Source organism: Leopardus geoffroyi, chromosome A3 (genome assembly GCF_018350155.1).
Source record: "Leopardus geoffroyi isolate Oge1 chromosome A3, O.geoffroyi_Oge1_pat1.0, whole genome shotgun sequence".
NCBI classification, from domain to species: Eukaryota; Metazoa; Chordata; class Mammalia; order Carnivora; family Felidae; genus Leopardus; species Leopardus geoffroyi.
The window spans coordinates 59,043,582-59,062,711 of NC_059336.1; the positions used below are offsets into that span (position 1 = coordinate 59,043,582).

Sequence of the window (19,130 nt, forward strand, 5' to 3'; positions counted from 1 at the left end):
TAAAGTCTATGTCGATCTCTGTGGGTGAGCTGGGGCTGCTCTGATCAAGAAGGATGTCAGAGGTGACACTGTGGGACTTCCAAGGCTAGGTCACAGAAAGCCATGTAGCTTCTGCCTGGCTCTCACAGAAAGCTCCATCTCCAGACACTTCTTCTTGGAACCCAGTTGCCATGCTGGGAGAAGCCTAAGGCAAGTTGGGCCCAGGCAAGAAGGGGGCCCAGGCAAGTGGAGGGTGGATGGTCTCAGGGTAGCCCGACCCACCCCACGTACCAGACATGAGCGCAGACACCCCTGGGGTGTGGATTCCCCAGGTCCAGTCGGTGAGGCCTCTTGACACGAGGCAGCAGAGAGGAGTCAGCCCTGCTGTGCCCTTCCTGAATCCCGCGAATGTGAGAAATGACTGTTGCTTTACGTCGCTAAGTTTGGTGTGACCCCTTACGAGGCAGGAGATAACTGGAGTATTGTGTGCATCAGTGATTTTGCATACAGCCAGTGTGCTTTCTAAAAGGCCACTCACTCCCTGACCTTCTGGAGAGGTCTGGTGTATATCAGGGACACTGCCTGATGTGTGCAGAGATAGATTTTTGTTGGCACTGACTTCTTGAACATTTTCCCTGGAGTGAAACGGGACCTCAGATGGAAGGATCCTGTGTACCCTCAGAGACTCTGGGGATGTGACCCCCGGTCTGAGGTTTTTCAGCTTAATCTTTAAAATTCATTTGCATTTTGCATTCCTTGAATACACATCCATGTTAATTTTGGAATAAAAGTGTTTCAGATTACTTGCCAATTCAATTACCTAGCTTCCCACCCCTGCCTGCCACGCCATACTCTTAATCTCCAAGCACAACTGCTTCTCTGGGAAGATGCAGTAATGCTGTCCTATGGTGTTGTCAGCCCTGCTACGCTGTGGCACTTCTGGTCGAGAAGGAGTTTAAGGTCACATACATACCGGCATTGTGGCTGCCTGGCTGAGCCCTGGCACGGGGAGCTCTTGGGGCAGGGTGGCTGGTCTCGGCAAAGCCGTGGTGCTGGCCTCTGCCATCAGCTTGCTTGGGGCAGCTGTAAGAAAGCAACCGATCACCTTCCTGAGTCATGCATCCTTAACAGCTTTCTTATCAAAAGAGGGGAGCAACGACTATAGTATGCCTGAAACAAGGGCTTGGGTGGAATGTCTGATAAAAAAAAAAGTCCAGCATGAATGGAAGCTGTTGCAAGAGCCACAGCTTCGGGTTCTGCCAGCACCCGGCCCCCGCTGGGAGCAAACCATCCCCGAGCTTCATGTCCACCACCTGGTTCAACCACCTGCCTGATCCTACATCTTACCAGGGTCACCAAAACCTGGCCAGACTATCCGGCCTGCGTGTCACCTGCTTTATGTCTGTTCTGGAGTGTGGAGAGGTGGAGGGCAGAAAGCCGGAGGGAAAGGAAGCAAGAAACAGTGTGAACCGGAAGGCGGCTTCCACTTGGCAGGTGGAGACTGTCTTGATTCTGCTCAGGCCTGGGACCCTTTGTGGGACTCTATACTCCCACCACCCTGGCCCCACGTGGGCGCCCACCCCCTCGCCATCCGTGGCAGCACACTCACAGGCGGGTTCTGACATGGCCGTGTGCGAGGATTTGTGGGAGCTTCTGGAGGACACTGATGGCGAATGACTGGTGTTAAGGCCCAAGGTGCCTGTGTCAAGTGCGTTAAAGTGCTGCTGAGGGTCCAGGCTGGAGCCCTTGTCCTGAAACACACACGGAGTCCACATTGCAGTATTGAGATGACAGGAATGTGACTTTAGTTCTCCTCTAATTATGTGGAAAATTTTGGAGGGTGTAGGGAGAAAGACTGAAACAATTTGGAGATCATTCCAGGCACATTCAGGTACAATATTTACAGGTACATGTATTTAATCGAGACATCTTTGAGAGGTTTGTGGGCTTATATAAGCAGTATCTATTACACTTGCTCACCTTGGATTTTGATTTTTTAGATATTCATAACTGATGTTGCATTTTCTTTTTTTTCCTTAAAATTGTCACCTCACTGCCCAGATTCTTGGCTTTCCCAGAGTGGGGGCAGGAGGAGAGGCAGGTTCTAGAAATGAAGTTGGTGGTGGTACCGGATTGTTAACATGCCATTGAAACAAATGCCTTTGGAGCCTTCAGAATGTGCCCCACAGAGTCTCCCCACTGCCTCTCCTCTGCAGTCTCAGGGCCCTGGAGTGAAGAACAGGCAAAAGGCCAAAGGTCTCCTATCTTTTGGCTCCTGGATCCTAACCAATCCTGGATCCCAGGATGCCCTGCTTCAAGTGTGATGTGATGAGAAAGCAACTGTGACCTTCCAACCCTCAGGAGCCATCTTTCCATCCTGCATGGCTTCATGTCATAAGCATGAGAAAACAGGGGGTAGGATAATTTTTAAGCTAAAGAAGAAACATAATGCTTACTCTCCTGAGCCATGCTCCTACCCAGGCAGAGGAGGACAGTGACATTCCTGGCATCCACTAGGCTGTCTGCACAGGCCGTTCTATGTCCTACGGTCTTGGGTCTTAAATCTCTGGGTGCAAGTCTATGTGGCTATTCTGTCTTTTGAGTCATGGCTCCAGTGAGGGTGGATTCTGTGTATGTGCCCAAGGAGGGCTGAAATGACTGATATTGGCCTACAGTCCTTTGTGCAAACTCAAATTACAGGATGTGCCTGGATTTGCTGTGCTAAAATGTCTGCTTTGGGACTCTGCTCCTTAGTCACAGAGTCTCCCCAGATACACCCCTTAGAGTGAGGTCTCTGGCCCGGGGCTGTTGGCAAATCGTGTGCTCCTGGTCAGCAGAGAAATAAGTACAGGAAATGAGAGGAAGCACCAAAAGACTTTTATAGCCATTTGACATATCTGCACATCACATCCAAGCATGGGAATTAGCGTTTTACAAAAGCGAACAGCCAGTGACCGATTTGAAATGAAAAAAACAATAGTTCATCACCACTGATAGTTTGAAAAGCCTTGTCCCGGAGCTTTTCCTTGAAAAGAGGCAGCCCGAGATTGTATTGGTGTGTTTATACATATGTGCATGTTTATGAGAAATTCCACTGGGTTCTAGGAGTCCCAAACGATCTGAAACTTCAATAATGAATTTCCGAGCGGATGATACATATTATGCCCATTTGTGAGCTGTGATATATGGGGTGTCTAACACCTGCCTATGAGCAGCTTAATTCTGTTCTTGGACATGATACATGATGCATTATATGACAGAGCGGGATAATAAACATTTCCACAAACAATGGCAGGTGTGTTGTATCAGTGTGCTGGTGATGAATCACCATACAATGTATCACCATGCAGCGTGCCAGCAGGGGAGGCTCGCTGAAGACACTGACTGCTCTCTGGTCTTTAAAGGTTATTCCTCCTTCCTCCCAACTCAGCTCTCGTGGACTAGAGATGCTTTCATTGTACCATTGCTGCCACAGCAGCTTCTGGCCGAAGTCTCTGGATTCTAGGTCACTGGGCAGCCTGGAACTTGAACCACATTTCACCAATTCTTAAGAGACACTTTCCCCCCTACATTTTGACATTTCTAAAATTGGGATGTGTCTTTCAACTGATGAAAAGAAATCCTTATTTCACAGATTGACTGGTGGCAGCATTTTCTCTTTCTTAGCGGGAGATAAATAATGGTGGATCTTACAATGGTTAGCTTCTTGGCTTTGATGAAATACAATGCTCCCTCCTTTCCTTGCCTTCTCTCTTTTTTCTCCAACATTTGTGTCTGTTTGAAGGTTGACGTTTGAGGAGCAGGGCTCTGGTCTGCTTGCACATTTCCCTAGTTGTTTGACACAGGGGGAAAGCCTGGTCGGGGGGGCACCTAAAAGCTGAGTGTGGAGCAGGGAAGGAGATAAGACTTTGTGAAGGGAAATACACAAGCAGAGCTCCCTGACATGAAGCTGGCTCCAACATGGCTGTTAACCAAGACCTTCAGATGCAGAAGTAGAAAGTGCACCTTGCCGACGACGACATGGACAGTATCCGTGAGGGGCACTTGTGGAGGACCCGGCACTTAGGCTGAGGGAAGGACAGGGGCACTTAAATTATTCCATACCTCAATGGGATGATGGAATAAGCCCCCAGCTTTTTATCTGCAGGAGAGATACAAAGTGGACTTATCGTAGCCACTCCTGTAAGGATGGAAAGTCACCAAATCATGCTTTGAGTCAAGAGGGTATGTTTTATACAGCTCTGTGAGTTCTATTCCTCAGTGCCCTTCAGTACGTTAGCTAAATTTTGTGTGTTGTGTGTTTCTGGGCCTCATCTGCAGGACGAGGGCAGTAACAGTGCCTGCTTCACGGGAACGTCATGATGGTAAACAAGAGAATACCTGAGAAACGTGTTGGATAGTACTGGGAACATAGCAAATAAAACTATTACTCTTTCTATTATAACATCTCATGGGAATGCTTACTTAGGCAAACTTGGCCTTTAGATATCTGGTGGGGATCAGCATACCTTGAGTGCTGAAGGGTGGATGGCCTCGGGTGGCGGGTCTTCCAAAGCCAGCTCCTGCCTCCTTTCTACCCGGACATCCGCGTAACTGATCAGGAAATCAAGAGACCACAGCAGGAGGTAGGACATTTCAGATGGCAACAGCAGAGAGGGCTTGTGTGGTACATCGAGGTACCCTACATGACACCCACCCCACAATCATCGCCACGAAAGAGGCTGGTCTCGTCACTTGTTTGAGGAAGGAGTTTCATTCTGTGCCTAAATTCCACCAGAGTGACTAATGTGACATTCAAAATATTTTCCTTTCCAGGATGTTTTTACTCCCTTCTATTTTACTTACCTTCTCCCCATGCCCTGAAACTTCCAAACATCATTGTCTTTAGAAACATATTTTCATCTACAGGATAAGACTTGGCCTTTGAATAATCAGAAGCCTTTCCTAAAACCTACTCAGTCTGGACTGTGCATACAGAGAAGGGACACATGACTTTTTAAATAATTACAACCTTTGAAAGTTTTCTCTCAAACAAATCTAGATCTAGATGCAGAGCACTGATTAATTAATCTGTGGACCCACTTTTAAAATAGTGTGGGTAAGAGGTGCCTATGTGGCTCATTTGGCTGAGTGTCAGACTTTGGCTCAGGTCATGATCTCATGGTTCCTGAGTTCAAACCTTGCATCGAGTTTGCTGCTATCACTACAGAGCCTGTTTTGAACCCTCTGTCCCCTTTTCTCTCTGCCCTCCCCCCCCCCCCCGGTTCATGTTCTCTCTCAAAATAAATAAATAAACTTTAAAATAAAATAAAATAAAATAAAATAAATAAAATAAAATATAAAATAAAATAGCGTGGGCTAATCAATTCAATATGGTGAAGGCCAAAGTGACCCAGCCATGGCTTCTGCTTCATGTGTGGAGGTGCAGGCTGGGCAAGGGGACTTGGGCAGTGACAGTGGCTCTTGGGCTTCTGGAATGTTGTTACCTTATTTACTCACTAGTTCACTCCCTACTCTCTGTGAGGGTTACTTTCCAAGATTTGGGAGGTGGAGGATGGAGAGGAAGAGCAGGGTCAAGGGCAGAGTCTGAAGACCAAGATGCTGCTGGTGGGGCAAAAAGGCCCTCTGATGAAGGCCCAGGCTGGGTGGTGGTGGGTGGGACTGGCCTGTAACGGGAAATCACTGGCTGCTGAAGCGCCCAAGGGTGGGCTGGGAAGCCAAGATCAAGTCCCTAAGAGTGGCATGCAGTGTGATGGTCAGGGTCACTGGCAAGAAAGACCAACATTTCTCCTCTTTCCTCACTTGCTAAAAGAAGGGAGATTTACTTGTTAACTGTATATATGCACGTGTGTGCATGTACGTATGCATGGTATCTATCCATTTTATCTATCAATCATTTATCTCTTATGTATATATATAAATGCAGTATGTATGTATCTATATGTATGCGTACATATATATCTCTCTCTATATATATCCATTATCTATCTACCTATCGCGTATACGTGCATACAGACATACAATATATATAACCTTTCTTTCTTTGCTCTGCTCAAATGCTCTTCTCCAGACTAGTTTAAAACTGATTTATGTCCTTACAATTTCTGTAGTCAGGGAAAAAAACCCCACAAATGACATTTCTCCTTCACCTTTGGGAATTATGACCCTACACAGCCTGCATCTAGGAAATGCTGGATATGCTGCCTCCCTTGAAAGCTCTCCTCACCCACACCGGGCCGGGGGTTTCCTGAGGCCACCAGGAACCACCAGGAACCCCCTCCCACCGGCAGCCGGGCTCTATTCCCAACACTGCCTCAGTTGCCAGCAGGGTTGTTTTTTTTTTTTTTTTTTTTTTTTTTAAATGCATTAACAATAAAGGGGACTATGTCTGTGAGTTATCTAGAGGCAAAATTTTAATTTTCTTCCCAAAACAGTGACAAGGGAAGGCTGGGGGATGGATGGAGATGAGGGGAAAATATGCAAGTAGGTCAGTGAAGCAGTAAGTCAGTAAGTAACATCCTGGCAGCCTGAAAGAGCTTGCGAAGCTTGTGGAGGGGCCTAACTGAACCTTCAGCATCGAGGGAACGAGTAGGATGTGTACCTGGAGACTCTTCTGTGAACTGCAGAGCACAGCCTGGCCCCAAATGAGGAATTCAAGCCCGGGGCTTGCTGGCTCTCCAGAAGCTGGGACTCCTGAGGCGGCAGGAGCTCTGTGTGAGCTGTGAGGGGCTCGCCCGCACTCCCAGCCCCAGCCCTCACCTGACGACCGAGTGCGTGCACACGATGAACTCGGGCTTGGAGTTCCACTGGTGGTAAGTGATGTAGTAATGCGTCTGCAGCCAAATCCACTGCTGGCCTTTGGTGAGGAACCGGTAGCAACAGGACTTCCCTTTACCAAACTGCATCACTGTTAGGAGAAAATGGGGTCTGCGGGTAGCAAACGTTAATACAAAAATGATCTCTTCCCCAGAAGTTACTGTTAAAAATACAAGCTTCCAGAAAGTGCCAAACACGGTTTATTTCCCCAGGTGCGCTGTATTTTAAGTGACTCTCAAGATAATGGTAAGCGATAATGAATTCTTAAATAATGGAAGAACAATCTGCAGGCTTCCCCAGATGCTCAAAGGCTTGAGAGAGCCTCGGATAAGGGCAGATTCCCAAACTGGAGTTTAATTAAAAAGAGGCACAGGTTTTCCTGCTGGAGGTGGAGCTGTCTTTGGAGCTGCAGGAGCTGAGTACAGAAGAGACGATCCAGACACAGGGGGATCTGGGCCCAAAACAGACCTGACAGCAACCTCTGGCTGGATTCTGTGGCTGTCAGTCAGCAGTTCATGCTTAGTCTACACGGTCCTAAATTAGAGAGTCAGCTACAGATGCCTTCCACCTCAGGCCCCAGTGCTGCAGGGCTGCGTGGAGTCCCCTGCGGTCAAGTCTGTTGGTGGGCTTCCCTGGGGGTGTCAAGAACAGAATGGATGCTGTTGGAATATTAGACTGCACAGGGCAGAAGGCTGGACTGTGGGTCTAGGGAAGAAGAACAATCTGGACTTTATTGCCTCAGTGGCTGGAATTTAGCACCTCTTTTGGCAAACAGTTAATAGATATCACAACCAGGAAACCAAAGCTATAAAGGGAGCCACTGCCTTGGAAAATGTGATCTCCAAAGATGTAGGAAGCCCAGCTGAGTAAGGGCATGGGCTGGACAGAGTGAGAACATCTTGCCTGAGCCCTGGGGCAACTCCTTCAGATGATGAAGGTAATCCTACAACCAGGGTGGCCTTGCTCCATTAGAAGAGTCAGAAGCAGCCAAGGCTTGAGGTAACCCTGCTTCTCAAACTTTCACGTGCCCATGAATCACTTGGGGATCTTGTAAAAATGGACGTTCTGATTCCGCAGGCCTGGTGGGGATGCCTGAGAGTCTACAAGGCTAGCCAACTCCGTGTGATGTCCTTGCTCCTGTTTGAGGACCACACTTTGAGGAGCAAAGGGTTAACGTTTTAAAGATTAGCCTTAGGGGCACCTGGGTGGCTCAGTTGTTTTCGGCTCAGGTCACGTCTCAAGGTTCATGAGTTCAAGCCCTGCATCAGGCTCGCTGCTGCCAGCCTGTCAGCTCAGAGCCCATTTTGGACCTGCTGTTCCCCTCTCTCTGCCCCTCCCCCGGCTTGTGCTCTCCCAATAAATGAATAAATATTAAAAAAAAAGATCAGCCTTAGGTTCTGAGGATCCTGATGGAACTTAAGCCTATTCTTTTGACAAGAAAAGCAGAGAAGGGAAAGTTACAATGGATACTACAGACAGGACATCTATCAAAATACAGTGTTGGTGGTCAATTTATGTGTCAGGATCCGTTATGATTAAAAATTTTCCTGTTTAAAGCTAGAACTTGGCACTGAAGATATGGCTTTAAATGGTTAATTCTTGACTCCTCTTGCTAAGTGAGAACCCAGATATGCTTGTAATTCTCCCTCTATCCCCTGCCCACCCCACAACATGGGGTACCTCCTCTACCTCCTAGCCTGTGGCCCTCTTCTGTGGCAGAGAGCCTTCCCGGTCCCCTCCCCTGGCTGGGTGAGGAATCCTCCTCTGAGCACCCCCAGTATCCTGAACATGTTCCCTCCAATGCAGTGACAGCATCCTATAAGTAGCCATTAGACCTTGCTCCTGCAGAGCAGCAAGGAGATTCTGATCATCCTTATGTGCTTGGTCTCACTCAGTATCTGGCCTGTAGCTTGTGACCAATATATGTCTGCTTACAATGAGCAGTGATGTGAGTTCAATAGTTTGTATTTGAAATGTATTGCATAGGGCACCTGGGTGGCTCAGTCTGTTAAGCGTCCGACTTAGGCTCAGGTCATAATCTCACGGTTCGTGGCTTCAAACTCCATGTCAGGCTCTTTGCTGTGAGCATAGAGCCTGCTTCGGATCCTCTGTCCCCTCCCTCTCTCTGCCCCTCCCCTGCTTGCACTCTCTCTCTGTCTCTCTCAAAATAAATAAATAAACTTAAAATAACGTACTGCATAACTTAGAAAAAATGACCATCATCACTTACCTTGTTTTCTTAGGTAAGATTAAACAGCTTACCTATCTAAAGGATACTGGAAAGGTGCTGGGGGGTGGGAGGAGGAGGAACAAAGTCAATTCCAGGTAAAAACTCAAACCACAGGGACCTCTGCCACATTCGTATATCATTTTCGAGGAAACAAAGTGTTCCTCCTCAAAAAGAAACCAAGTAATAAGTGGACTTCCAGGGCCCAAGAGTCCTGCTGCCGGGGCTCTGTGGAGGGTGCTGGGGGCCGTCAGGCCCTGGGGCAGGGTGTGCGATACTCACAGTGCTGATGGCACCTGGCCAGGAGCTCCAGATCGTCAATGTGGTAGTAGTCATAGCCTGAGGTCCCCAAAACTTCAAAAGGCAGGTATCCTATGATCGGAGGGGCTCTGCCAAGCAACGGGGATAATTCATCAGAAAGCAGGTCCCCCTGCCAGACTCACCGTGGTGGCACCTCAACACAGAGGGTACAGTCTGCATGTTTCATGATCAACACAGAGACCTCATTTCTCAAGAATGATGGCAGGACAGTAATTTTGCAATGGTTAAAACCAGAGAGGCTGTGTTTCCCAAAGCGCTCAACCCTTTTGGCATTTATATATTCAGTTTGCTTAGCATAACCTGCATTAAATAATAATACATTTTATCATTACCGAATAATTAAAAACAGCTATCAATTGGGGCAGTCCAGTCCCAAAGCTTAACAAAAACTTAAAGGGTGGGGAGGGGAGAGTTCTCATCCTTCAACTGTGAAAAATGTTACAGAAGAAAGAAAGAAGGTGACGTTAAAGGGACAAAGGGGTGTTGAGAAAATTAAGACGAGGAGGTTCTCTCCCATCTGCCCCTGCCTTCCGGGGAACTGGAGAGGGTCCCGAGTGGGATGGGGGTGAGGGTATCCCAAAGATGTCCCTGGGATGTGGCACCTGGCTCTCCTGAGATGCTCTGGCCCAAACACGGATCATACCCATGGATGGGGCACTTGCAGTTGAAGGGAGGCCGCCTGGCTCTTGGCCGGGAACGATTTTCCCTGCTGCCAGAAAGCCCTTCTCCTTGAAGGGACAAGGCCCGACTTTTCTCTCCCAAGGAGAGCCTGGCTCATGCAAACAAACACTTGAAAAGGACCCAACCCAAATATGTTTTTCTTTTCACAAACCTGTGATCCAGAAATAAAAATTTCCATTCCAAGCTATGCCTTGAAGTGAATTCCTCTAAAGGTTCGTCAACTATGCACATTTCCTGTATTAGAAGGGAAAAAAATATTGCTTGGGGTGCCAGATGCTCACCCTAGGTTGGTTCAAGAACGCATGGTGGGTAACAGAAGTTAAAATCATTTAGAGCAAGTCTCCAAGTTGTGTTGGGCTGAAACTCATCATCTGTAGCTAATTTCAGTATTAGCTGATACTAAATTTATTTCACAAGCTGGGGAAAAATACCTAAGAGCCAAAATGCCACACCACTCCCTTCCCATTATCTGGAAGGGTGGTAAACATGTGGAAAATGGCTTTTCATCTGAATTTGAATGACTAATTTAACTCCGCATTCATGCCATGGATGTTAAACCAATCACGGGTGAGAGAATACAGACAAGCCCTGGGTTTTGACACTTGGCCCTCACCTCGGCCTGCCCTGAGTGGTAGTAACGTTGGCATGAAAGGGAGGAGGATCTACAGAGTTGCCAATGAGCATCTCTGCAGGCTGAAGGGCAGCTGATGCTGCCTTCCAGCAAAAGAGCTCCTGGGAAACCAGAGTTAGGGCAAGGGGCATGCGGCGCAGTTCACAGGTGCAGAAAGCAGACATTTCAACTTTTCAAAGTCAGTGGCAACTTCATTGCCATCTTATTGTTTCCCATAAAGACGGTTAGTGAGCTGTAACTAAACGTGATTCAGTTGTACTAGTTTCACACAACACGAGCTCTCCCAGGTACTTGCCTTTAAGAACTGTGGTGTTGCCAGACGAACTGTGGCGATGAAGCAGACCTCCTTTCCCAGCGGCACCCGGCAGGGCCTTGAAAGGGTGCCGTCAAAGCCATTACAAGAGGGGCTAGGCACTGGGGCGGGAGGAGACAGGCAGATGGGTTAGCCCTGTGTGGCAGAGCAGCCGACCGCGACCTGGCATCACTGTCAGTCAGGGCTTCACGTACATTCACTCTCTTCATTCGTACAACAGACACCTCCGTGAGGTAGGGGCTACTATTATCCGCCCTGCACAGGAAACGGGAGGCGCGGCCTGTGAGGTAACCTGCTCACAGCCCAATAGAGTTGGAATCCGAGTACCAGCAGACTACCCTGCCTCCTGCTCCCAGTAGTCCTACAGGCACACAGACTGTTGTGCTGGGAAAAACATTTGACAAAAGGAGAAGAGAGCTTCGCTTTGCGGTATGGGCCCGCATTCTCACTTCGGGGTGTGTTCCCTAGTCAGACATGGTTTCTGATACGATGGGCCCCCAGCATTTGTTGACCCCCCCTTTCTACCCCTGGTTCTGGCACAGCACACCTGGGATCCAAGGGCTTTCCGCCCTGAAACTCCACATCGGGAGCCAGGCTGATGCTGGGCTTGGCCAGTGCTACTGAGGAGATGGCCTCAGGATCCAGGGTGATCCCCAGAGGTACACAGTGTCCCCCACAAACTCACTAGTTCTGTAGCTCTGCACAGGTGACAAACCTATTCATGAGTATCTCATATTCTCACAAGTCTGGGAAGGTGTGACCTTCCTCATTCTACAGATGAGGCAGCTGAGGACCAGAAAGGTTATATGTATTAACCAAGATGGCTCAGAATCGAAATAACAGAGCAGGGACTCTAACCAGGTCTTCCGTCGCCAAGCCTGAAGTTCTTACAGGGCACACGGGTGATTGCTCAGGGCTCGTGCCCACTACAGGGCTGAGAACAGGCCCCCACACACCCTCCGGGGAGGTGCCAGCTGGTGCCAGCTGCCATCTTCCCTGGGAGCTACAGAGATGACTTCACAGTGACTGGGGAGAATTGCTTTACCTTTTGGGCCAGGGAACAATTCTGCTATTTCAGGTGGAGTATGCTGGGTGGGAAAAAGAACCCTGTTAAGTACGAGAAAAGTCAATGGACTATGTATATGGAATTCTTGAACTCAGCTACACATCGGATTCCTTGGGACCTTTTACATGGCCTCCCAGATGCCCAGATGCCATTCTCAGATCAGCTGATCCAGGGACTCTGGCTGTGAAGCCCAGGCACTGGAGGTTTTAAAGGCTCCCCACACTTACTACCATGTAGTTAGGGTTTTGGATCATCATGCTAGATAATCTATACTACCTCTCTCTTTTTCAAATGTAGTTGATTATATCCTGAACTAGATCCTGAATTCTAACTACATTTCTGAACTTGTAGACTTAAACATAGTTGTGTTTTCCAATTTGAGAACATATAAAGCAACAGAAAATGAAATGCGTTCTAAAATGAAATCTGCAAGACTTTCTTTGGATTTTAGCTTTCCAATAATTTTTGTTTTATATGTTCGTAGGTTTCTAAGTGATTCTATAATGTGGTCTTCTATCCACTAACATGAATAAATTCATTTTACCAAACATATTCTCTGAATTGATTCACATAAATATTAATATAAATGTTTCCAAACATGAATATAAAGGGGCAAAGTAGAAAACAGTGGTCCCTGAGGAGTTTACAGCTGTCATTAGTTGGCTTAGTCCATTGTAGATTAATGTGGAGGGTGAGCCAAGGGACTCACTGAGGGGAGAGAAGGCAATCCCATAAGGGAAGGGTCTGCAGATGTGAACATCTGCATAATAAAAAAAGACATGAAAAAATCTCCCAGATGTGAAATAGCCCCTCTGCTTGAATCTAAGAGACATCGACTGCCAAATAAAGACCTAATAAAATTCTCCCTACTCTTTCAGAAAACCTAGGCCTTCGAAGCAAACTTCCAAAAGGACTTCCTGGAAATTTCTAGAGAAAGTCTCTCTCATTTGTCTCTAAACCATGCGCCTTGCTGGAATGATCCTTCTGGCTACCAAATTACTGTATTCTGTCAGTAAGTGCCTTCCTTGGTGATTTACCATGAGGAAGACAGGGAGACAGAAGGAGCGTGGGGGAGTGAAACACCAGCCCCTAATAATTTCTTCAAGGGGCAGAGACCACGGAAATTATGTGAATGTTCCACAGAGCTTACTGCTGGCCTGGCTGCCTCCCAATGCAGTTGTGTATCACTCCTTTTATAACTTCTAAGCTTTAAAGATGAAAATGCACCCCACAGGGGAAATTTCATTATTGCTTATAGCCTGCACTTGATAAGCTAGATACTTTACAGAGGGGCCCAGAACCAAGCAAACTCCTCTTCTAAACGAGCTTTCTCCCCCAAAACCTTAAGCAGCTGAGGGCTTGATCAAAGGTGATGGTGAATCAAGGATGAAAGTTGTAACAGAGGCCAACGGGATAACCTTGGGGGAAGTCAAGGGGAAGAAGATACTTTAAACATTTTGCCAACCGCGATTCAAATGACTTTTATTCACAGCATGAGCCTCCTCACAGATTCCAGAGTCAACACATGAGCAAACTGCTCCCTGGGACTTCAGAGTAATATTTAGCACTTAGAATAACTTCTCTGGCACTTCTTATCCCAAGGTAGTTAAAAAACATTAATTAAGGATTTAATTAGTTGTTTCAATTTAAGTAATAGAAAAAACATATCTAATTACAACTGGCTTCCTGAGCCTCTCGGAAGAATTAACCAGTTGATGCAGACACAGCCCTATTTATCAGATCTCTGCCTGCTTTCCCACTTTTCTTCCACCACTACAACATGCACACACGCACAGCATTCATGCCACAGATAAAAGCAATGATTTCTTGCTACATTTTTTGCCCCGAGGGTCATCTTACTTGAAATTGATCTTACTCTTGCCCAAAGCTAAAGAGACAGGTTTCCCCGTGGTAGGAACTGGATCTAGTTCCCTGTTTCCCACACTGAGCAGGCGTCTTGTACACAGCAGGCGCTCAACATGTGTTTACTGAATGTGTCTCTGATGAGAGGACCTTCCATCTCACCCCCAAAACTACAGCTTAAGATCTATCTGGGGAAGAGACCTTCTGATCCCAGCCTGCAACAAACACACAGGCCTCGAGACCCCACGGGGGCTCCCCTTCTGCAGCCCAGCCTGGTGCTGCTGGGGGCTGGGTTGCTGTGGGAGGGTGCCTACAGAGCATGGTCCGGGGTCCCACCGGCACTTGGGCTGGCTCACTGCCCTACTGATGATGCATTTACACTGGTCAGAAGGACCTGGGCAAGGTCTGCTGCAAATCAGTATATCGCAGTTGCCACTCGGTGAAAACAACACAAGTGCCCATATGGGTCTCAAGCTCGGAAACATGCAAGATGGTGCTCTGTGTTTAGCCTTCCTATTAAAACAGTCCATGGGGGTGATCAAGCCCTTTTTTGCTCCTGAACCTTTCATCACAATTTCAAATTTTAGAGACCCTGGAAGAATTCTGCCTTGGGCTTGCACTCCAGGGATTCTGAACACAAGAGAGCCCTGAGGTTCTCCAGAGAATAAGAGTGATTAAAGTCTGTCTCTCCTGGTGTCTGGGGTTGGCTTCCATCTCAAAGGTGACCTCTCAAGTCAGTCATGGAAAGAAGACAAGGATGTCTGAAAGGGCAGGGAAGTCTCCGGTGGCGTGAGACATGTTTGCAAAGGGGTGGGAAAGAATGAGGAAGAAGCAGAGGTGGGGATAGTGAACATTAGCTAATAGCAAAGGAGTAGAAAGAAATGGAAAAAGATGTACCTATGGTTCCTCAGTACTGGTTCAGTCATCAGGCCTAAACAATTAAGTATTCTGATCAGAGATGGCCTGCTTATGATAAATTAGTTGCAACAGCTATAGGAAAGCACACTAATAGTCCGCAAGGAGAGTGACAAATAGCTTTCTCAGCACTTCTTGGAACAAACAAAAATCAAAGCCGAAAGGTGTTCAGGAAGACATGAAACAATCAGTGAGGAGGCTTGCTGAGAGAAGAAAAACGTTCTCAAATCTCATTTATGATAACTGTCCAAAACGTCTGGGTTACAGTGTCAGAATGTTAAGGAAAAAGTGATTTCCTGAACATTCACGAGAAATCCTCTCCCTCTAATTAAGCACTATTTTCAGAGGATTCCTTTTTCTCTTAGCGGTACGGTATGCTTTACCCGATGTGTTCTGAATAGCCAGGTTACTCGGTTCTTAGGACAGCCGCAGCAAAATAATCCTGCCCCGGTTTCTGGCCCAGAGCACCACCTAACTAGCTGGGGTAAGGCGTGGTTCTTTGCTTTCTTTCTGCCAGTTCTGTTTGGCATAAGAATGAACGAGGCTGGAGACAGGCTGAGAGCCACACAAGAAGGCTAAGGGTTTGCAATTTGCGAGATTGAAAAAATTACTCAGATGGGAAAATATACGTCTCACTTAAATATTTCTTCTTTTCCTTGGTGTTTGTTAATAAAAATGAGTATTTGGGGGGGTGGGCAGGAGGTTGTAATGGCATTGATAAGATATCCACCAGACAGTTGTTGTGGACAGGGCCAGCTGATTTTCCCCCTAAGGAAAGTGGACGTCGTACAGGATGTTGCCCCCTGTCCTCCATCTGGATGTCTTGTGCACATTTTTTGTCACAGTTCCTGGACAACCTCTACGGAAGTGCCCTGCTCCCAGGCTGGAACAAGCAGGAAGATGTGTTTGTGTGACCATTCCTCACTGCTCCATTTTAATATGGGCTCTAGATGCTCAAGCAAGACAATGACCTTGGGTAACACCTTGTGCTTTATTGCATTCTTATTTCCTCCGCAATCTAATCTGGCAGCAATGGCCTCTGCTGGAGAAAGATGTGGTACTTCCATGTTGGGGGGGGGGACACTCTGCTTCTTGCTCTTGGGGGCCTGTGACAGATAGATGAGACATTCCTTCCCCGAGGCTGTCCTTCCTGTGCTAAACTCACATCTCCATTCTCAGTGAGATCTGGTGGGAGTGGATTTGTTCCCCTAACTGAGAAATCTCAATTCAGTTCAGGAAAACAAAAAACAAAACCCCTAAAGCCATAAAATGAGGCAACCTACAGAAATCCCACGGAACATACGGAATCAAGTGTTGTAAGCTAAAAAGCCTCCATTTCTGCCAGTATCTCAAATCTGGTTGTGTGGTTAGAGGCGAATAGGTAAAATGAGGGCAGGGAAACTTTTATACTCTGGTGTGTGGTTTCTGGAAAGCCCAGAGTGGAATGTTTGCTGAGGGTGACCTATTTGGAACCACACCAACAACTTTTGAAATACTGCTTTCTGGATTTCAGTCAGATGCACATTTAAATCCAAGTCTGGGGGAGGAGCAAGGGCTTAAATAGAGGATTGCCTTCTTCCTGGCATGAACTTATCTTTCAGGAACTGGAACCTGTTTACTAGGACCCCTGAAAGCAAAGACTGTTCATTACGTCTTTTAAAATCACGTGGCTGATTCCTCTCCAGTAAGAGTGGTGGGCAGGGCTGTGGGACTTGGGTGGGGGGTTGGGAGAGGCCCCAGGGGCTCCTCTATTTAACTGGACAAGGAAAAAAGATGGAAGGGTGTATTTGTTGGAGGTATTTTTAAACATCTGTTATGGGACAAACATAGCCCCGAATAAAGTAATTTCATTTCACCCCTCTTCTGGAAATGATGTGCAGAGCAGAGGTAGACCAGGGACTGTTGCCATCAGTGGTGATTTCTGGTGCTCCTGGCCACATGGCCATGATCAGACAGTAGGCTTTTTATGGGAAGAGGAGGAGACATGTGGTTCCGTATTCCAGCTCAGATTCCCTCAGGAAGCTCGTCACAGGCTTGGTTAGAAACTGTCCTGAAGTGAAACAGTTCTAGGAAAGCTACTTTCTTGTTCCATTTCCTGACACATACTTCTTCACGTTTATTAAAAATCTAGGTTAAAGATGTGAAGTCCCATCTTCACCTCCTCCCCACCCCAACCCCAGAACATCTGTACCAAATGATGAAGTCCGAAGGAGTGACCAAGATGTGCAAATACTGAAGCAGAGGAAAATTCCATTTGGTGGAAGTATTTAGGCGATGGTTGCTGTGTCTGTGCAGCCATGGTGCATGGAGGGGGGTACAGAGGTAAAGGGGTAAGGTGGCACAATCAGCTGCTGAATCCGGAAATGTCCCACTGGAGGGTTTAATCTCATTAACAAGGGCAAAGGGGCTTTTGTGCCTCCCCACACCCCAAATTCCTAACTTGACCTACTTATACTGGTGACAGAGCCAGGTGAGTTAGCAGGCAAGCAGATGAGGGTCTTCATCTATGGAATTTAAAGGTCACCAAAAGCCCTCTCTGGATCAATGTCACCTGTCTTCCATGCCCTGAAGCCTACATGTTCCCCTTTGGGCCCTTTGGCTTAAGGCCCAAGGGTACCTACAGATGTGAGTTTTGAGTCACAGCCCGCACCTCTATCAGGCTCAAGGCAAATTGGCTGATCAGATGAACAAGAGGCAGGGAAGACAGTGTGTCAGAAACACTACTGGCAGGGGTACCTGGGTGAGGGGCCTGGATAAGGACATCAGGGAGCACCCAGGGAGTCCAGGTGGGGAAGGAACTTGATGGGGGTGGGGGACACAGAATGGGGAGAGAATGGAGGCCAAAGATGACCATACACTGACCATGCACTGGTCAGTGACCTTCCAGTACACACAATTCACAAATCACCATAAGTTATACATGTGCCAGTCTACCCAGCACATACCACAGTGGATTTAATCTTTGCATCAGATTAAAGGCCAAAGAAGTAGTGGGAACCCTCCTGGAAGCCACCCCTCCATCTCTGGGGTGGGCTTTGGGGTCAGTGAAGGAGAGCTCTATTATTAGCTCTCAGTTTTGGAAAAGCCTCATTTCCCTGTGAGTCAAAAGTCAGGTCTGAGCTGGACCTCTGTCCCCTACCACCTGTACGTCCAGGGCTAAGATCTCTGAGCCTCAGTCTAGGCCAACGTACTTTTGTTGAGCCTTACTTATATACCAGGCATGGACTGCATAGGCCCAGGAAGGGGTGCAAAGAGCTCACAGATCAGTAAATGTCACCATCCTTTCCACTCCATTATTGATAAAAATGAGAGCCTTGTATTTTCCTGACAGGTATCAAAAGAGAATGTGCCAGGCAATGCTCCATAAACTCAGCAGCCCTACAGAAATGATAGGACTTTTCCTGATAACGGACCAGGGTAGGGTTTCCTACATAGTTCTTTGAAGTGCACACAGGGATTTTATTAAATAAAAGCAATGTTCATAGTCATTTTTCTTCTACACATATTGCTTTGAAAGGTGTGCCATGCCTGGGGACTCAGGGAAGTTGCATGGGGTGGCTTGTGTACAAACCACATTTTGTACTCTCTGTATTTGGTGCTTTGACATTTGGGGCCTTGCTGACCTTGGAGAAACTGCTGCTTTCAGGGTTGGTCAATTCCTAGACATAGGGTACGACTCACCTTCCAGTGCACCTTTCATAGGCAAACCAATCAATCTAGAGCTCACAGCCCAACCATATCCTTTATGGGGCTCTGACACTCTGGGCTACTATCCACTTGCCCTAATCACTCAGGTCCCTGAGAACTAGAGACAAACCCCTCTACCCAAGAGCCTACTAAAATTATTCAAACCCACCAAACTGAAGTCTGTTTATGCTGCCTCACTCAATCTTTTCTACAGAAACCACACTAGGAGGCTCCTGCCCACATCTCCTACTCGCCCTGCCTCTTGACCTACCTGGTGCTTCCCCGTGTGGCCTCCACAGTGTCTTGTGCCCATTTTTAGAGATCTGTGAGCATAAACCCATTTGTTTTCAAACAAATCTTGGGTATCCTTAAAACAGCGTGGTTCACGGGTGCGGGATATCTGATGTGCATAGGGACGGACATCATGTCCCAACAGCATGCCCAGTGGCAGGGACAGGCCTGTGTGCTGCATCTACATGTTTAATTTCAACATAGATTTGCTTTGCAACATAGCAAAGCACTGGGGTTAAGGGTAGGAGTTCAGGGTTAGAACGTGCACTTCTGACTCTTATGTGCATCAGTTTCCTTCTCTGTTAAGATGCGACGATGCCAACGGTACCACTTATAAGGT

At 47.3% G+C, this 19,130-nt stretch overlaps 1 protein-coding gene across 9 annotated transcripts in view; it reads right to left on the reverse strand.

Annotated features, from left to right (window-relative positions):
* The window catches only part of NPAS2 (neuronal PAS domain protein 2), a 159,830-nt gene that overhangs the window by 19,566 nt on the left and 121,134 nt on the right, over window positions 1-19,130 (reverse strand). For all 9 annotated transcript variants that reach the window (XM_045445691.1, XM_045445690.1, XM_045445689.1 and 6 more), the window contains 7 exons: window positions 10,951-11,069; window positions 10,176-10,258; window positions 9,305-9,411; window positions 6,739-6,886; window positions 4,488-4,572; window positions 1,589-1,730; window positions 953-1,062 (listed from right to left, as the gene is read on the reverse strand). In XM_045445691.1, coding sequence (XP_045301647.1) covers window positions 953-1,062; window positions 1,589-1,730; window positions 4,488-4,572; window positions 6,739-6,886; window positions 9,305-9,411; window positions 10,176-10,258; window positions 10,951-11,069 — 794 coding nt within the window. The remainder of the gene's footprint in view (window positions 1-952; window positions 1,063-1,588; window positions 1,731-4,487; window positions 4,573-6,738; window positions 6,887-9,304; window positions 9,412-10,175; window positions 10,259-10,950; window positions 11,070-19,130) is intronic.